Source organism: Heteronotia binoei, chromosome 17, assembly GCF_032191835.1.
Source record: "Heteronotia binoei isolate CCM8104 ecotype False Entrance Well chromosome 17, APGP_CSIRO_Hbin_v1, whole genome shotgun sequence".
NCBI lineage: Eukaryota > Metazoa > Chordata > Lepidosauria > Squamata > Gekkonidae > Heteronotia > Heteronotia binoei.
The window spans coordinates 21,778,256-21,792,993 of NC_083239.1; the positions used below are offsets into that span (position 1 = coordinate 21,778,256).

Consider the following 14,738-nt stretch of genomic DNA (forward strand, 5'->3'; position numbering starts at 1 on the left):
GTGCCACTCGCTGCTTAGATCACCAGTTTCCAAGGAACTTCTCAGTGAGAAATCAGTCATAGTTTCCAAAAAAACCCTGAAAGACTGCAAGCCCAACTTTCCCTATTTTCTCTGCATCATGCAGCTTTTGGGAGAGGAGTATGCTTAGGGTCATGCTGTTCAGTCCTGGATGCCAACCATGCTGGCAGGTGGCATGTGGGGGGGGGGAGTCCTTGGCCTTTGTGCCATGTTGTTGGTTCCCTAGAATAACTGGTTGGCCACTGTGTGAGATGGGAGGCTGGACTAGATGGACTACTGGTTTGATTCAGCAGCAGCTCTTATGTTCTTAACACAGAGACCCAAAATGTATCATGAACCAGAAGTGCACCCTAGAATGTGTCTCAGAATGGGGTTCTTTGCCAGACGAATAATTGGAAACAGGGCTCCCCCCCCCCAAGTGGGAACTGTTGAGCTTCAAAGGGTGGTGATGGTTCCAATGCCACTGATGCAAATTGTGGTGCGGGTCCATTCTGGTGATCAGCTAGAGCTTTTTTGTAGCCATTGCTGTAAACACTCAGCCATCTCTTGGTGTTCATCTCTCTTGCAGTTCATGCTGAAGGAATTTGAAGCTCGCAAGCCCCAGTACGATCAGCTGAAGAAGGCCGCTCAAGGAATCCTTGCCAGCCCTGGTGAGGCATCTCCATCCACTGACCGGATGCGGGGGGATCTCCAGGCTGTCAACCAGAAGTGGACTGAGCTCACGGAACGGCTCAACTCCCGTTCCAATCAAATCAACCAGGCCATTGTCAAGAGCACCCAGTACCAAGAACTGCTTCAGGAGTTGTCTGAAAAGGTGAAGGCCGCTGGGCAGCGCTTGGGTGGCCAGTCTGCCATTAGCACACAGCCAGAGGCTGTGAAGCAGCAGCTGGAAGAAATGAGTGAGATCCGATCTGACCTGGGGCAGCTGGAAAAGGAGATCATCGAAGCTCAGGCACTGTGTGAGGAGTTGTCTATTCTCATTGGAGAAGAGTACCTGAAGGAGGAACTGAAGAAGCGCTTGGAGACTGTGGCCCTCCCTCTCAAAGGCTTGGAGGACTTGGCAGGTATGGAAGGAAGTTGTTCTCAGACACAGGGTGATTAGTACCTTTAATTCAGTGCCTGGGATCCAAATCCCCCAGTGATTCATAGCTGGGAAGACTTTGTGGGTGGCAAGGCTCCAAAGCTTGTTAGGTCCCATCTTATCCTTCAGGCAGGGCCGGCTCTGCCACTAGGCAAACTAGGCACTTGCCTAGGGTGCCAGCTTTCTGGGGGTGACGAATTAAGCACCCTCATGTGACTCGGTGATATCCATGCGGGGCAGGGCTGCCAGAAGTTAGCCTTGCTGAGGGTGCCAGACAGTCTAGGGCTGGCCCTGCCTCCAGACTTTGATTTGCCATCAAGTATACACTCCATAGTTCCAGGCTATCCCGCTTTTCTACTATGCCCCTTTGGTTTTAAGTATACATTTACAAAAGTAATGGGAGAAACAGCTTGCACTCTCTGGCTCACAGAGGACTTGCTGGCCCATTTTTTGTGGCCTCTCCTAACAAACCATTCTCAGCACAGGATTTGGATGCAGAGGCTCAGGCAAGTTTGCAATCTTGCTTGGACGTGATGAGTGAAGTGAAATTATCACCTTTTGCTATCTCTGGTTGTATTTGGTTTTTTGCTGTTGTCCTTTAAAAAGTATAATTCCTGCACCTCCCCATTTGTGAAAATTTAGAAGAAACAGCTGGCATATTTTTCAGGTTTCCTGTTGTGAGAGGTGTGGGAAGATTTTTTGTGGGGAGTTTTTTTGTTAAAGAAAAACAGATGTTGGAATTCTGCAAGATCTGCTACGTTATAGACATATTCTCTAATTCATGCCATATTTTGGCCACATAGGTTTCCTAGACTGCCCTGTCTATGCCAGACTGCCATTTTGCTGGAAGGTGCTCATTTCCAATAATCAGATTATTAACTTTTCAATTGATAAAGTGGCACAGGGGCTCTATCTAACTCATATTTAATTTATTTAAAATACTTTTTTTTAATTTAAAACACATCTCTGCCACCTTTAACCCATCCCAGGGGGTCCCCAAAGATGATGAACATTAAAACATCACCAAATATCAAAACATTTCAGACCTGATTGAAAAGCATTCAAAATACAAAAATGTAAAGTATTTAAACAAATAAAACCTAATATAAACACATAAAGTACACAAACAGGGAGGACGGCCAATAAGAGTTAGTGAGGGAATTCCAAACAAAACCAAACAAAGTCTAACTTGCTGCCAGAAAACAAGAATAGAGACAGATGAATCTCTCAGGAGAGGAATTTCCAAAGTTCTGGTGCCACAACTGAGAATGCCTTTCTCAGGTTGCCTCCTGGCTAGCTACAGATGGCCTGTGAAGATGACCAAAGTGGTCATTTTTAACAGTGAATGTTTAACATTTTAACAGGAAATGCATGTTTAACATTGTGTCCCCTCTTCCTCCATTTTCCAGGGGACCGAATGAACCATCTGCAGACAGCACTTGCAAGCTCCCAGCAGTTCCAGCAGATGTTTGATGAGCTCCATGTCTGGCTAGATGACAGACTGAGGCAGCAGGCACAGAGCAGCCCGATCTCAGCGAAGCTGGAGAGGCTGCAGTCTCAGATCCAAGAACAAGAAGACTTCCAGAAGAGCCTCAACCAACACAGCGGTTCCTATGAAATGATTGTGGCAGAGGGTGAATCTTTGCTGCTTTCGGTTCATCCTGGGGAGGAAAAAGCCAACTTGCAAAGCCAGCTAGTGAACTTGAAAGCAACCTGGGAGGAGCTTAGCAAGCAAATCGCCAACCGACATGTCAAACTCAAAGACTGCTTGCAGAAGGCTCAGAAATACCAGCGTCATATCGAGGACCTTTCCCCATGGGTGGAGGATTGCAGGGCAAAGATGTCAGAGTTGGAAGTCACCCTTGATCTTGTGCAGCTAGAAGCCGCTCTCTTGAGGTCAAAGGCTCTGCTGAGCGATGTGGAGAAACGGCGCTCCCTTTTGGAGATGCTGAACAGTGCAGCTGATATCCTCATCAATGCATCGCAAATGGACGAAGATGATGTTCGGGATGAGAAAGGGAGACTCAACCGGAAAATGGATGCCATTACAGAAGAACTCCATGCAAAGACAGAGTCCCTTGAAGAAATGTCACAAAGACTTAAGGAGTTCCAAGAAAGTTTTAGAAACATTGAGAAGAAGCTGGAAGGGACAAAGCATCAGCTGGAAATCTATGAGGCTCTAGGGCCTCAGGCCTGCAGCAGTAAGAACCTGGAGAAACTGAGAGCCCAACAGGAGGTTCTGCATGCACTGGAACCCCAGGTGGATTACCTGAAGAACTTCACTCGAGGCCTGGTAGAAGATGCCCCAGATGGATCAGACTCCTCCCATCTGTTAAGCCAAGCTGAGATCGCTCAGCAGGAATTCAAAGTTGTCAAGGAGAAAGTCAATGAATGCTGCATACTGATGGAGACTAAGCTGGAAGGAATTGGACAGTTTAATAACCATGTTCGGGAGATGTTCTCTCAGCTGGCTGATCTAGATGATGAGTTGGACAGCATGGGCCCCATTGGGAGAGACATAGATAGCCTCCAGTCCCAAGCAGAAGATGTTCATGAATTCTTGACCAAACTTCAAAGGCTCAAGATAGACATCCAGGCTTCTGAAGAGAAATGCAGGCAGATGTTGGAGGATGAAGGGAGTCCTGATTTAATAGGGCTGAAACGTGAGCTAGAGACCTTAAGTAAGCAATGCGGCAAGTTGACTGAAAGGGGTAGAACTCGCCTGGAGCAGGTGGAAATGACATTGGCTCGTGTCAAAGACTTCTACAACCAACTGAAGGAGCTGAACCACATGACGACCACTGCAGAAGAGAATGAAGCATTGCAGTGGGTGGTTGGGACAGAAGTGGAGGCGATCAAACAGCAACTTGCAGATTTCAAGGTAAGCGTCTTATTGTCCTTTAGATAGCTTCATTTAAGCCATACCTGATCTTGTCCTCCATTTCTTGCAGTGTTCTATTTTTTAAAAGCCATTTTGTTCTTATTTATGTAAAAGCTACCAGGATAGGTCAGATATTGGTTGTCTTGGAGAACAGGTATGGCATGGGATAAATTGCACCTATCAAATTCTCTCATGGTCACACATAGGGATCTCTGTATTCTTAACAGTTTAACTATATTTTTGCTTTATGTTCTTTGAATATGACACATGATGTTTAAAAACATATTTGATATGTGTACATATGCTTTATGGTACACCCCAGTTTTCTGACTCCCAACTGTATGTATGCATGCTGAACAGCCATGGTCCTTCCATATCAGAGCATTCAGACCAATTAAGTGTAGCAAGAGAGATCAATAAAATAAAGAAAGGAAAGCCCACTGAACCTCATCCATGGAGGAGTCAAAACTGTCCTTGGCATTATTTCTGCTCTGACTTTGCTTCCTGCCACCAATGGTGGCAGATGATTCTGCCACATCACTGCCTGGGGTAATGTTGAATCATCCATTCCTGTTGTAGATACTGCAGAATTCCCTGCCTTGGGCTGTCCATTGTGCCTCTGCATGAGTCACACCCAAGTCAATGAATCATGGAAAAATAACAGAGTAGGAGCTCATATTCTTATGCCTTCCCAAATTCAACCTTTTCAGCTGTCAGAGGGAAGCATGTCACTAATTTTAATTTTTCTTGGGGAGTGTAATGTACTGAGTCGCGAGACGAGTTGAAGGCAACATGCTTTATTCGGTGGTACATTACAAGAGAGGGAGTACGCAGGCTGGGTCCCGCTTATATACATTACCGGAACTGCCCCCTTGACTGACCAGACGAATCCTGGCCAGTCAAACTTCCCGCCGTAGATCTTGATGGGCGGGGCGTCTGGTGAGCCGCATCCAGGGACCCATAGGTCGCCTTTAGCAGCGATCGCCATGTGGTACAACAGCTTATGTTCAATACATAACACTCCTCCCCCCTTAGCTCAGGACACATAGTCCCGCAAGTAAGCGGGGGCCGTGCACTCCTGGGTTGACCTCCTTGGGGTTTCCGGGGCCGCGTCTGCCGTGGCGGACGGGGCGGCGACTTCCCTGCATGGGAAAACCCCCTGCCTAAGGTTGCCGGAGCCTTGCTGCTCGTCTGGTGTCCCTACTCTTGGGGGTCGTCCCCGCTTTGAAGTGGCTCAACCGCCCGATTCGCCGGAGCGGTCAGCGGGGCTGGGCGGGCTCTCTGCGTGGGCACGGCCGTGGGTTCCTCCTCGCTCCATATTGCAGCCGCTCTTCCGGCAAGGTGTGGCGGCGCATTTGGTCTATATGCCTCCGCAAAATCCGGCCTTCCTCTGTTGATACGTCGTAGTGGCGGGACCCAATTACTCGTAGCACCCGGCCTGCCACCCACTTGGGGCGCTAGCATAGTTCCTCGCGTACACCGGATCCCCCGGAAAAAATCCCCTGGCCGCTTCTCTGACCTCTGGGGAACTGCGGATGTCAGTGGCCCGGTCGGGGTACAGCCGATCTAATCTTGTAATTAGCTTCCGTCCCATTAACAGCACAGCTGGGCTGACCCCAGTGACTGGGTTGGGGGTTATCCTATTATCGAATAGGAAGGCGGCTAGGCGGTGGTCCCAATCCCCCTGCACTATATGGCCCAGGGCTTCTTTAGTGGTACGCACCATCCACTCTGCTTGGCTGTTGGTGGCCGGATGGAAAGCGGCGGACCGTATGTGATGAATTAGGTATCTCTGCAAGAACTCCCAGAATTCCCGGGAGGTGAAGGCCGTCCCATTATCCGAGTCGATGGTGTCCGGAATCCCGTGCGTGCTCAGGGCCCTGTGCAGCGCCCAGATCGCCGTCGCCATTGAGGTAGAAGCTACCGGGATAACCTCTAACCACTTGGTGTACGCATCCACCAGGATGAAGAATATTTGGCCCTGAAAGGGGCCCGCGAAGTCAATGTGTAACCTAGACCACGGCTTCCTGTGTGCTTCCCAGCGTCGGGCGGGGGGTTCGGGTCGGGACTCCTGGCAAGCTTTGCACCTCCGGACCCATCCCTCTATTTCTTCGTCCATCCCCGGCCACCACACATAGCTGCGTGCTAAGGCCTTCATCCGTACAATCCCTGGATGTGTTTCATGAAGGGCCTCCAGCATGTGTCTCCGCAGCGGGGGGTGGGGGGGAAACCACCACCCTGCTGCCCCATAAAAGACTTCCCTTGTGGGCGGATAGTTCTTCCTTGCGTATTGTGTATGCCCTGAACTCTTCGCCCTGTTTTCCCTCTGGCCATCCCCTCACCACCCAGTTGAGAACGTGCGCGAGTATTTTGTCGCACCCCATGGCTTTCGCTACCGCCGCTGCGTGTAGGGGTCTCTCCGGTAGCGTTTCGATGAGCATCACATGGTGGGCTGCGGCAGGGGCGGGGTCTATAGTGGGCAGTGGCAGGCGACTGAGAGCATCTGCGTGTCCCATCGCCTTGCCCGGCCGGTGGACCAGGGCATAGGTGTAGGAATTGAGGAACTGATTCCACCGCAAAACGCGCTGCGATAGAATCTGTGGCGTTTGGCGGTCCAAGGCGAGGAGACCCAGGAGCGGTTTGTGGTCCGTGGCTATGGTAAAATGTCTCCCGTACAGGTAGTCGTTAAACTTTTGCACCCCTGCCACGATCGCTAAGGCCTCTTTATCTATCTGGGCATAGTTTCGCTCCGCTGGTGTCAGGGTCCTCGAGTAGTAGGCTACCGGGACCTCCCTCCCGTCCGGGAGTTTGTGACCCAGGACGGCGCCCACCCCGTACGGTGACGCGTCACATGCTAAGATCACCGGAAGGCTCTCTATGAAATGGTGGAGCACATTGTTAGATACGAGCAGCCCTTTGACCGCCTGGAAAGCGGCGTCCTGCTTCTTTCCCCAGACCCACGTGGCATTTTTGTCTAGGAGTCTGTGGAGGGGTTCAGCTATGGCGACTTTGTGGGGCAGGAACGAATGATAAAAGTTTAATAACCCCAAGAAACTTTGTAGCTCCGCCTTGCTCTTGGGGGTGGGGGCTTCCACTATGGCCTTAGTTTTGTCCGGTGTCGGGTGGATCCCTGCTGCGTCTACCGCAAACCCCAAGAACTCTACCTTCGGTACCCCGAGGGAACACTTTTCTGGCTTAACCTTCAGACCAGCCTCTTGGAAACGGCGGAGTACTTCTCGCAGCCGGTTGCTAAACTCCTCTGCGTCCGGGGCGGCGATCAATACGTCATCGAAAAACGGTTGCACCCCGGGAATCCCTTTGAGGAGAGAATCCATCAGGCTCTGAAACACTCCTGGGGCCACGCTCACCCCAAACTGCAACCATCGCACCTTAAACACCCCCCTGTGGGTTACTATGGTCTGTGCTTCTGCCGTCGCGGCGTCCACGGGCAGCTGCTGGTACGCCTGGGCCAAGTCCAGTTTCCCAAAGATTTTAGACCCCGCTAATGCCGCCAGAACGTGGCTGATTACTGGAACGGGGTAGGGGTTATCTTGTAGTGCCTTGTTAATGGTGCACTTATAATCGGCGCATATGCGCACCTCCCCGTTCGGCTTCACCGGGATAACTATTGGGGTTTCCCATGAGGCATAGGCCACGGGTTCTAGTACTCCCTGGGCTGTGAGGCGGTCTAGCTCTGCTTCAATTTTAGGCTTCAGAGCGAACGGAACTCGCCTGGCCTTCAGCCTTACTGGTCGCACGTGGGGATCGAGGGGTAAGGATATGGGAGGGCCCTTGTAGCACCCCAGGGCCCCATCGAACACCTCAGAGAATTCCCTGCACACGTTTTCGAATCCCTGCGTCCCCAGCCGCTGTACCCCCACGATCTTTATTCCCAGTGGCCTGAACCAGGCCAGGCCCAACAAGGTGGTGAGCTGCCGTTTAACCACTAGTATGTCGAGTTTATCCCTAAACCCGTTATACTCCACCCCCACCATTGCCCACCCCAGGATCTGAACGGGGTTTTTCTGGAAGTCCCATAGCACGAAGCATGCCGGTCGCAGTCTGGGCCGGCCACGTGGGCACAGCTTCCTCAAGGATTCCTCCGATATTATGGAGATGGAGGAACCCGAGTCCAGTTCCATCAGGCAGAGTTTACCTCGATCCTGACCGAGACCTTGATCTTCTGTGGGGTATCGTTGGGCAAGTTCATTACCTGTATGCTGGTCGAGGCAGTCGAGTAGTCCCCTGTCGACTCCTGGTGGGTGGATTGGCGGCGGCAGGTAGCCTTGGCCCAGCACGCCCTCACGATGTGGCCCATCTTGCCACAGCTCCTACAGACCACGTTGCGGTAGGGGCAGTCCCGTCGCTCGTGTTGGTCTCCGCAGCTGGTGCACTTGGTGGTGGCTGATCTCTCAGTCGCTCGGGGTTGCTGGGTCGCTTGTGGGCCCACCCCTGTTTGGCGGCGTAGCTGGTGTGTCTCCTCTTCGTCTGGTTGGCTGGGGGCCATCTCTTCCTGATGGATGGCTTTGGCCCTCATGTTGGGGAAGGTCCTCGTGGTCCGCTCAAACGAAACGGCCTTGTTGAAGGCATTCTGGAGGGCGAGCTCTTCCCTCGCGAAGAGCTTTTGTTGCAATCTTTCGTCCCTCAGGCCCCAGGCGAAACGGTCCCTCAGGGCCTCCTCTAGCTTATTGAAGCTACACTTGCCCGCGATTTGACGGAGAGCAGCCAGGTAGTCCGCTGCCGTCTCTCCCGCCTCTTGATCCCTCTTGTGGAAGAGGAACCGGCGAGTGATGAGTGAGGGTTGGGGCAAGAAGTGCCCGGTGAGGAGTCTGACGATCTCCTCATACGTCTTCTCCATGATCCTCGTGGGGGCCGAGAGACCCTTGGTGATCTCGAACGCGGCCTCTCCGCAGACGCTCAGGAGGACGTCTCTCTTTAGGCTATCCTCCATTATTCTGTTCGCTCGAAGGTAGCACACGACCCGCTCCGTGTAGGTCTCCCACCTCTTCGGAGTAGCGGAGTTGAATTCTTCGAGATGGCCCGTGGTTCCACTCTGGTTAGCCATGGTGGCTGCGGCGGCGGGCGTGTCGGTCTACAACCGATTTGCCTCCGTCGTCTCCGACCGGATCCGCAAAACCCCTCTGGAGTGGGCTGGCTAGGATCCCACCTTCGTTGCCACTGTAATGTACTGAGTTGCGAGATGAGTTGAAGGCAACATGCTTTATTCAGTGGTACATTACAAGAGAGGGAGCACGCGGGCCGGGTCTCACTTATATACATTACCCGGAACTGCCCCCTTGACTGACCAAACCAATCCTGGCCAGTCAAACTTCCCGCCGTAGATCTTGATGGGCGGGGCGTCTGGCGAGCCACATCCGGGGACCCGTAGGTCGCCTTTAGCAGCGATCGCCATGCGGTACAACAGCTTATGTTCAATACATAACAGAGAGGAAGGGAGGGAACCTCTGATATTGGAGCTTGAGGAAGTCCCTGACTCTGTAGCAGCTGCTAACTGACTTTCTCATGCTTGTCGCTGGTTGTGAGCAGCTTTGAATGTGCTGTTTTTCTATATGATGAGAAAGATGGTAAATGTTAACCACCCCTTTGTGGGTTAATCTGACTCTGTTGGACATCTAGTGCTTCCATTGTGCTGACTCAGTTAAGCACAACATGTTAGTCTCTTTGTCTGAATGGCTTTGATTAGAAAACCAAGATCAACCCAACTTTGTCCTCATGTTGACCTGATGGATATGGAAACATGAGAAAGGGCTGAGATTAAGCGCAATATGGATCTGCAAGCTGAAACAGAGATAGCCAAGACACTTGAAAGTTCCTTGAATGCCAGACCATTGGTTTATGATGCTGTCTAAGATCTTGGGCAGAGGAGAACTGTTTCCCAGAACCTGTTGCATGAGATCCTGGAAGTACTGAGGAAGGGCAGAAAGAGAGTCATCCTTGCCTACTGCTGTTTAAAGGGATTGGCAAACTGAGGATATAGACTGTGAACAGCAAACTGATGGTATGGAAATGGTATGGACTGTGAATGGTGCATTTCTACTGACCAGTACTTTATTTGATGAAGGGAAGTCTTCAAGCGGGAGAAAAATACAATCTAAATGGTGGGTGGATGAGCGGTTCTCTGACTTTTCCAGTTCCTGTACTGTCACTCTGTGTTCCCAGCTCCCTGCCTCCCATCCAATCAGAACCAGTTATGTGCATTATGCATATGTTTGCTAATTTTGCATAATGCGCTCTGTTTCCAGAACCCAGGTTTTCAAATAAAATGCAGAGAGGAGGAAGGGGGAAATTTTGTTGAACAAAATTGCTGTAGAGGCAGGGATAAAAAAAATATAAAGCAAGGCACAGAAGGCTGGTGAGCATTTCCCACTGCTGGAGCTTCTTTTGAGCACATCTCTAGCTTCTGAGATTTCACGAGGCACATTTGCAAAGACTCTATAATTACTAGAAATTAGATTTGCTGGGATACGTGACAGAGTCAGCCCGTCTCCAACATAGCAGTTTTGCAGATGCAAACAGCAAGGAATGTGAAGGATGAGGGAGGTTAGCTAAATCATGTTCTAATGAAAGAAGGTTAGCAATGTTCCTAATATGAATTGTGTGCCATCACATTGCAGCCGGCTTATGTAACCCCAGGACCACAAGGTGTTCAAGGGAAAAGAGCACCAGAGGTGGTCTGTCATTGCCTGCCTCTGCAACCCCAGTCTCTCATGGTGGTCTCCCATACAAGTATTAGCCATAGCTGACCCTGTGTAGCTTCCAAACTTTGATAAGAGTAGGCTTTGCTGTGCAAACAGGCTTCTGGGGTTGGTTGGTTTGTTGGCTTTCAAGTCAAGCTAACTTATGGTGGCCCCATAGGATTTTTCAAGACAGGAGATGTTCAGAGGTGGTTTGCCCTTGCTTACCTCTGGTGGAGACCCTAATATTCCTTGGTGGCCTCCCATCCAAATACTGGCCAGGGCCAACTTGGCTTAGTTTCTGAGATCTAGCCTGAACTATACAGGTCAGGGCATCAGGCTTCTAGGGATATCTGCAGATCTTTTTTTGAGCAGGAACACACAGGCTGGCTTGGCATCATGTGTGTGTATGTGTGGCCAAATATGCAAATGAGTTCCTGATGGATTTTTTCTACAAAAAAGCCCTGTGTGAAACAATGGTGACATTAGGGGGTGTGGCCTAATATGCAAATGATTCCTGCTGGTCTTTTTCTATCTGTATATGTTCAGTTCTCCATATCAATTTAAATTTTAATTGTAGCATTTGTAATGTCCCTTCTTTTGTACATATGCTGAGTCAGACCACTGGTACCTCCAGCAATCCAGAATCTCAAGTAGAGAGATATCCCGCCCCCCCCCCCCCCAACACCAGAGATTCTTTAAGAGTAGATGGCTTGATGGCACTTTACACACACAGCAGGGGGCTAAACTTGGGACCTTTAGCCTGCAAAGCAGGAACTCTAAATGGGAGCCTCTGCACCTCCACTAATCCTAATGTGGGAGAGTTCAGCAGAGAGAGGTTATGCTGCAGTTCTTGAGCTGTACAGGAAAGAAGGAAACCTCTCCCTGGAGCTTGAAATCCAAAGCTGGATTTGCCAGTGTTTTCCTTATAGAGGCTTGGGGGAGGGGAGGAAGCAACGAGCACCAGAAGCTTCTAGTCCCCAAAGTTATGACTTCTCTAACAGCCTTCTTAAGTTACAGGAGGGTGGCGGGCGGGGGGGGGGGTGTCCCTCGGCCTCTGTTTTGCCGAGCTCACAGGAAGCGAGAACAATGTCAGGAAAGAATCTGTCTCCGTCAGCTGGATTTTCATAGTAGGGGTTTAGTGCTTAGAAACCTTGGCAGGGTCTTCTCCCAGGGTGGTGTGCTCTACCAGGACATTCTTACACTTGGTTTTCACAGTGTGAGAGAGTGCTGCATCCCCCTCCTTACGCCAAGCACGCTGTGTGGGCAGGCTAGGTTTATCTTGGCTCTTTTCCCCTTCATTCGCCACCTCATAAACACGGCTTAAAAGTCTGCCTTTCATCTCTTGCCATGGTGGGTTCCCCTGTTCCTACTTTTCTTTTCTTTTCTTAATAATGGGAATATAATGAGGTTATGTATGGGTAATGGAAGCCGTTGCGCTGCGGAGGGGCTGTGTACTGGCGGCTATGTTTGTTACTGTGACCTCGTTCGCTGCCCCTGCTCCTGTCAAGGCTGGAAAAAAAGACTTGCAAATTGAGAAGGGAAGGGGGGGAAAGGCAGCTTTGAGACAAATTGCAATTTTTTCCTGAGCTATCAAAATAGCCATTTTGTGTCTCTGCGCCTAGGGATGAAGCAGGTGCTTAGTGGGTGGTGTGAGCAATGCACAGTCTTCAGAGCAGCGTTCCCTCCTTGGCCTCCATCCACTTGCTAGGCTGTTCTCCACTCCCAGAGAGAATCTCTTTGTATCTTTGGGGGGCTTGTCACTCCAGCAGTATCTGGCTTGCCGTATGCTCCCCTGTGGCCATGTTGCACGTATAGCGTAATCCATCTTCCTGCAGTGGTGTTTTATGGGGTCTCTTAAGGCTGTGAATTGACTGCCTGGAATTTTCTGCATCACCTTCAAACTTTTGGACCTTAGGTTTTGACCCGTGCCTTAAAAAAAGTGTACTTTATTAGACTTGGGGTGGGGGCTGAGTGACCATTAAAGTTATTCACACAAGACCTTCAGTTGCATTGAGCATAGGGTTGCCAATCCCCATCTGGGGGCAAGGGATCCTGCTTCAGGGTTATCAGAAAGTGGTGGGGCAGGAGTTGAATGTTTGCTGGACACTTCATTATACCTTATGACCTCTTCCTATAAGGATTAATGGAGAATCAATCTGTGGCTATCTGGGGCTCTTTGAGGGCTGTTTTTGAGGTAGAGGAACCAGATTTTCAGCATAGCATCTGGTGCCTGTCCTCAAGAAACCCCCTCCCCCAAGGTTCAAAAAGATTGGACCAGGGAGTCCAATTCCATGAGCCCCAAAAGAAGGTACTCCCATCCTCCATTATTCCCAGTGCAGGGAAGGCATTTAAAAGGAGCACAGCGCCTTTAAATGTGATAGCCAGAACTCTTCTGAGTTCAGTCATGCTCATCACATCACAGCCTTGTTCCTGACTCCACCCCCAAAGCTTCCTAGCTCTACCCCCAAAGGCCCCAGATATTTTCTGAGTCGGACCTGGCAACCCTGATTAAGCATGCCACCAGCTGCCCCCCAAAAACAAACACTGTCAACAAAACTTCCACTTTATTAAGGATTTCATTTGGCCAGAACAGTGATGGAATAGAACAACAGCAAAGGCACCAAGGAGCAATTTTTTTTTAATTTAGAAAAATGATTTTGTCAAGTTTGCTCTGCATGCTCATTTAGTTTCCCTTGCAATCCAACTGGAGGTAAAATGACCCAAATGCCACAAACCTGACATCTCAGTTTACAAAATATGGGGGGAGAACACTGAACACCAGAGAGGACTTGAGCTCATTCAGGTTGAGGTATGGACCACCAAAAAGATGTATATGTGAGCTCTACATCAAATCAAGCCTGAACTCTCTCCCTAAAAGCTGGAATAACTGAGGTTATTGTATTTTTGGTCAAATTATGAAAGACAAGAGGCTCTGGAAAAGACAGCACTAGGAAGAGTCAAAGGCAGTAGGAAAAGAGCCAATATGGATTGACTCCATTGACGAAGCCACAGCCCTCAATTTGCAAGACCCAAGGAAGACTGTTAATGGCAGACCATTTTAGAGGTCATTAATTCACAGGGTCGCAAGTTGGAAGAGACCTGACAGCGCTTAACCACACGCATACATATATACATAGTATAGAATAGGATGGGAGAGAGGGAAGAAGCAGGTGGATCACTGGCTCCAGACAGGGAGAAGAGCCTGGCGGTTGCTGAGGCAATGACCCAGGCCTGACCTGGAAGTATTAGTAGATGACTGTTCCCTGTCTTGGGTAGAGAAAGTTCTCCCCCCCTTCCCCTATCTTCCTCCCTCCCTGCAGCGCCCTATGGCTCCTGGAAGGGCTGCCCATGCACAAACTAGGAGCCCCCAGATCCCCTCCCCACTTCCCTCATGCTTGCCTTCCAGTATTTCTTCAGGCTGAAGGAAGGGGTGGGGGTGCTTCATTGAGGAAGTGGGGGGCATGAGGCATGAACAGGACAGGCAATGGCCTTGGCCCATCACCACCTTGACGGCTTGTGGGAAGCCAGGCAAATAGGCTGCCTGTGATCTGTGCCAGAAGAAGTGTCTGGGAGTCACTGAGATGTGTCAGAGGGAGAGTCCAGATGGCCAGTTCCACTCTATTGGAGCTCTGTTTTTAATCTGCAGTCAAACCATCCATTGGCTAATCACTCCAATTATTTGATTAACGGTGCAAATTACCCTGCGGGGGCGGGGGACAAAGACTCTTTTCTGTAACCAGGAAATGCACCGAAGCACCCTTCCAGGCATGAGGAAAGGGCATATGCTGGCCTCAGCCTGTGTATTTCCGCTATCTTTTCTCCCACAGGGAAAATGGCTACCCAGCACTGATTTACCACCAGGAATGTGTTGGGCACTGTATAGAATGTCAAGGGGACACCTCAGAAAGGTGGATAAAATAGAATCAAAGAGAGAGAACTGACTTGAGGCAAGGGAGAGCAGAAATTACTGGAAAGGGGAGATTCTGGAGCACTTGAGAAGGGTGTATTTGAGGAAGGAGAACAATGATAGGGAAGGGAATAAGCAGAAGGGAAAGCCTTC

The 14,738-nt window shown here is 50.2% G+C and overlaps 2 protein-coding genes across 19 annotated transcripts in view; one reads left to right on the plus strand and one right to left on the minus strand.

The window, feature by feature from the left end:
- Positions 1-14,738, minus strand: part of AK2 (adenylate kinase 2) — a 436,257-nt gene that overhangs the window by 396,383 nt on the left and 25,136 nt on the right. The gene's annotated exons all lie outside the window — the stretch shown is intronic.
- The window catches only part of MACF1 (microtubule actin crosslinking factor 1), a 414,929-nt gene that overhangs the window by 305,362 nt on the left and 94,829 nt on the right, over positions 1-14,738 (plus strand). For all 18 annotated transcript variants that reach the window (XM_060258444.1, XM_060258431.1, XM_060258437.1 and 15 more), the window contains 2 exons: positions 587-1,082; positions 2,509-3,980. In XM_060258444.1, coding sequence (XP_060114427.1) covers positions 587-1,082; positions 2,509-3,980 — 1,968 coding nt within the window. The remainder of the gene's footprint in view (positions 1-586; positions 1,083-2,508; positions 3,981-14,738) is intronic.